This window comes from Oratosquilla oratoria, chromosome 16 (genome assembly GCF_046742065.1).
Source record: "Oratosquilla oratoria isolate Oo_2021 chromosome 16, ASM4674206v1, whole genome shotgun sequence".
NCBI lineage: Eukaryota > Metazoa > Arthropoda > Malacostraca > Stomatopoda > Squillidae > Oratosquilla > Oratosquilla oratoria.
The window spans coordinates 37,418,693-37,419,900 of NC_134792.1; the positions used below are offsets into that span (position 1 = coordinate 37,418,693).

At 42.6% G+C, this 1,208-nt stretch overlaps 1 protein-coding gene across 1 annotated transcript in view; it reads right to left on the reverse strand.

Moving 5' to 3' along the window:
* Positions 1-1,058: 1,058 nt before the first annotated feature.
* Positions 1,059-1,208, reverse strand: part of LOC143033630 (cuticle protein AMP2-like) — a 1,839-nt gene continuing 1,689 nt past the window's right edge. Inside the window, exon 3 of the mRNA XM_076199121.1 lies at positions 1,059-1,208. This exon is cut by the window's right edge and continues 19 nt beyond it. Coding sequence (XP_076055236.1) covers positions 1,059-1,208 — 150 coding nt within the window.

Sequence of the window (1,208 nt, forward strand, 5' to 3'; positions counted from 1 at the left end):
GTTATTTTGGCAGAGTAGCATGCAGTTGATACTTTAGGGTATATATGGGGCGCCCCTACGGACCAGAGCCACACATCTTTTTGTCTGTGATAGAAGAAAACTCTGTTCAAAGAGAAATGATGACAATTTTATACTACGACCGTCCCTCCGTTATGCTGTCCCCCAACCCCTTGTTATTGTCCTGTACCATTTCTCTGGATATTTATTTCCTTTTTTTGCCTATCCTGTGGTGGGGGAAGAGAATGCTACCACCAAGTCTTTCCACTTGAGTCGTAAGAGGAGTCGTAAGAGGAGACAAAACCCTGGACGGGTTTTAGCAAGGAGTATTTTTTACGTTACAAGACCAAAGCCCAGCAGAACTAAACTTCAAAGCACATTTGAATCATAAATTATTCAAACAGTTTTTGTCAGTTTGTCATATGAAGAATGGCGTAAAATAAAATACTATTATTGACATTACTTTTTTGTATATGTTCAAAGTTATTACTTTATATTCATGTTAGACAACTTCTAGAACTCTTCTAGAACAACGCACCTACCTATATCTACCTCATCTACCGGCTCTCATCCACGTGACGAGTACGCGCATACCCATGCATACGCTTTACACCACATCGGAGTAAGATGGTATTCCAGGCCTGACGTACACCAAGGGTCAAGAGTCGCGGTCAACTCTATTGTTCCGAGACTCCACAATATCGGGGTCATGACCTCAGACGCGCACAGCTGTCACCAAACCTTGATGCCTGCTAACGAAGATATTGCCATCTCGACAATAGATTTCCACAAGGTTATTCTTCGCACCAGTCCACAGTCGGACACACATATATATATATAAATGATACAAGTGGTGCATCATCATTCTCTGTTATCTCTGTATGTAAAACAAACCGTACAACATATCTGGTGGCAGCGGTGGGATGTTGTTGACATTCATAGTGATGTAAAGGACACAAAGGAGGAGGATTGAAAACAAGAAATGAGCAGATGTTTACTTTATTAGGAAGTCAAATAATATGACGAAAATAAATAGGGTGACCGTAGACATATTGTCGAATCTAATCGAAAGTTATTCCTGCAGCGCGTTGTTGATCTGCGATGCGCAGGAGTTCAGCCACATGAGCAGGAGCTGGAGGAGCCACTGGGAGGTGGGCACCCTGGGGCTGGAAACCAAATTCGTTGGCAACATAGCGGACCTCGATCAAGTT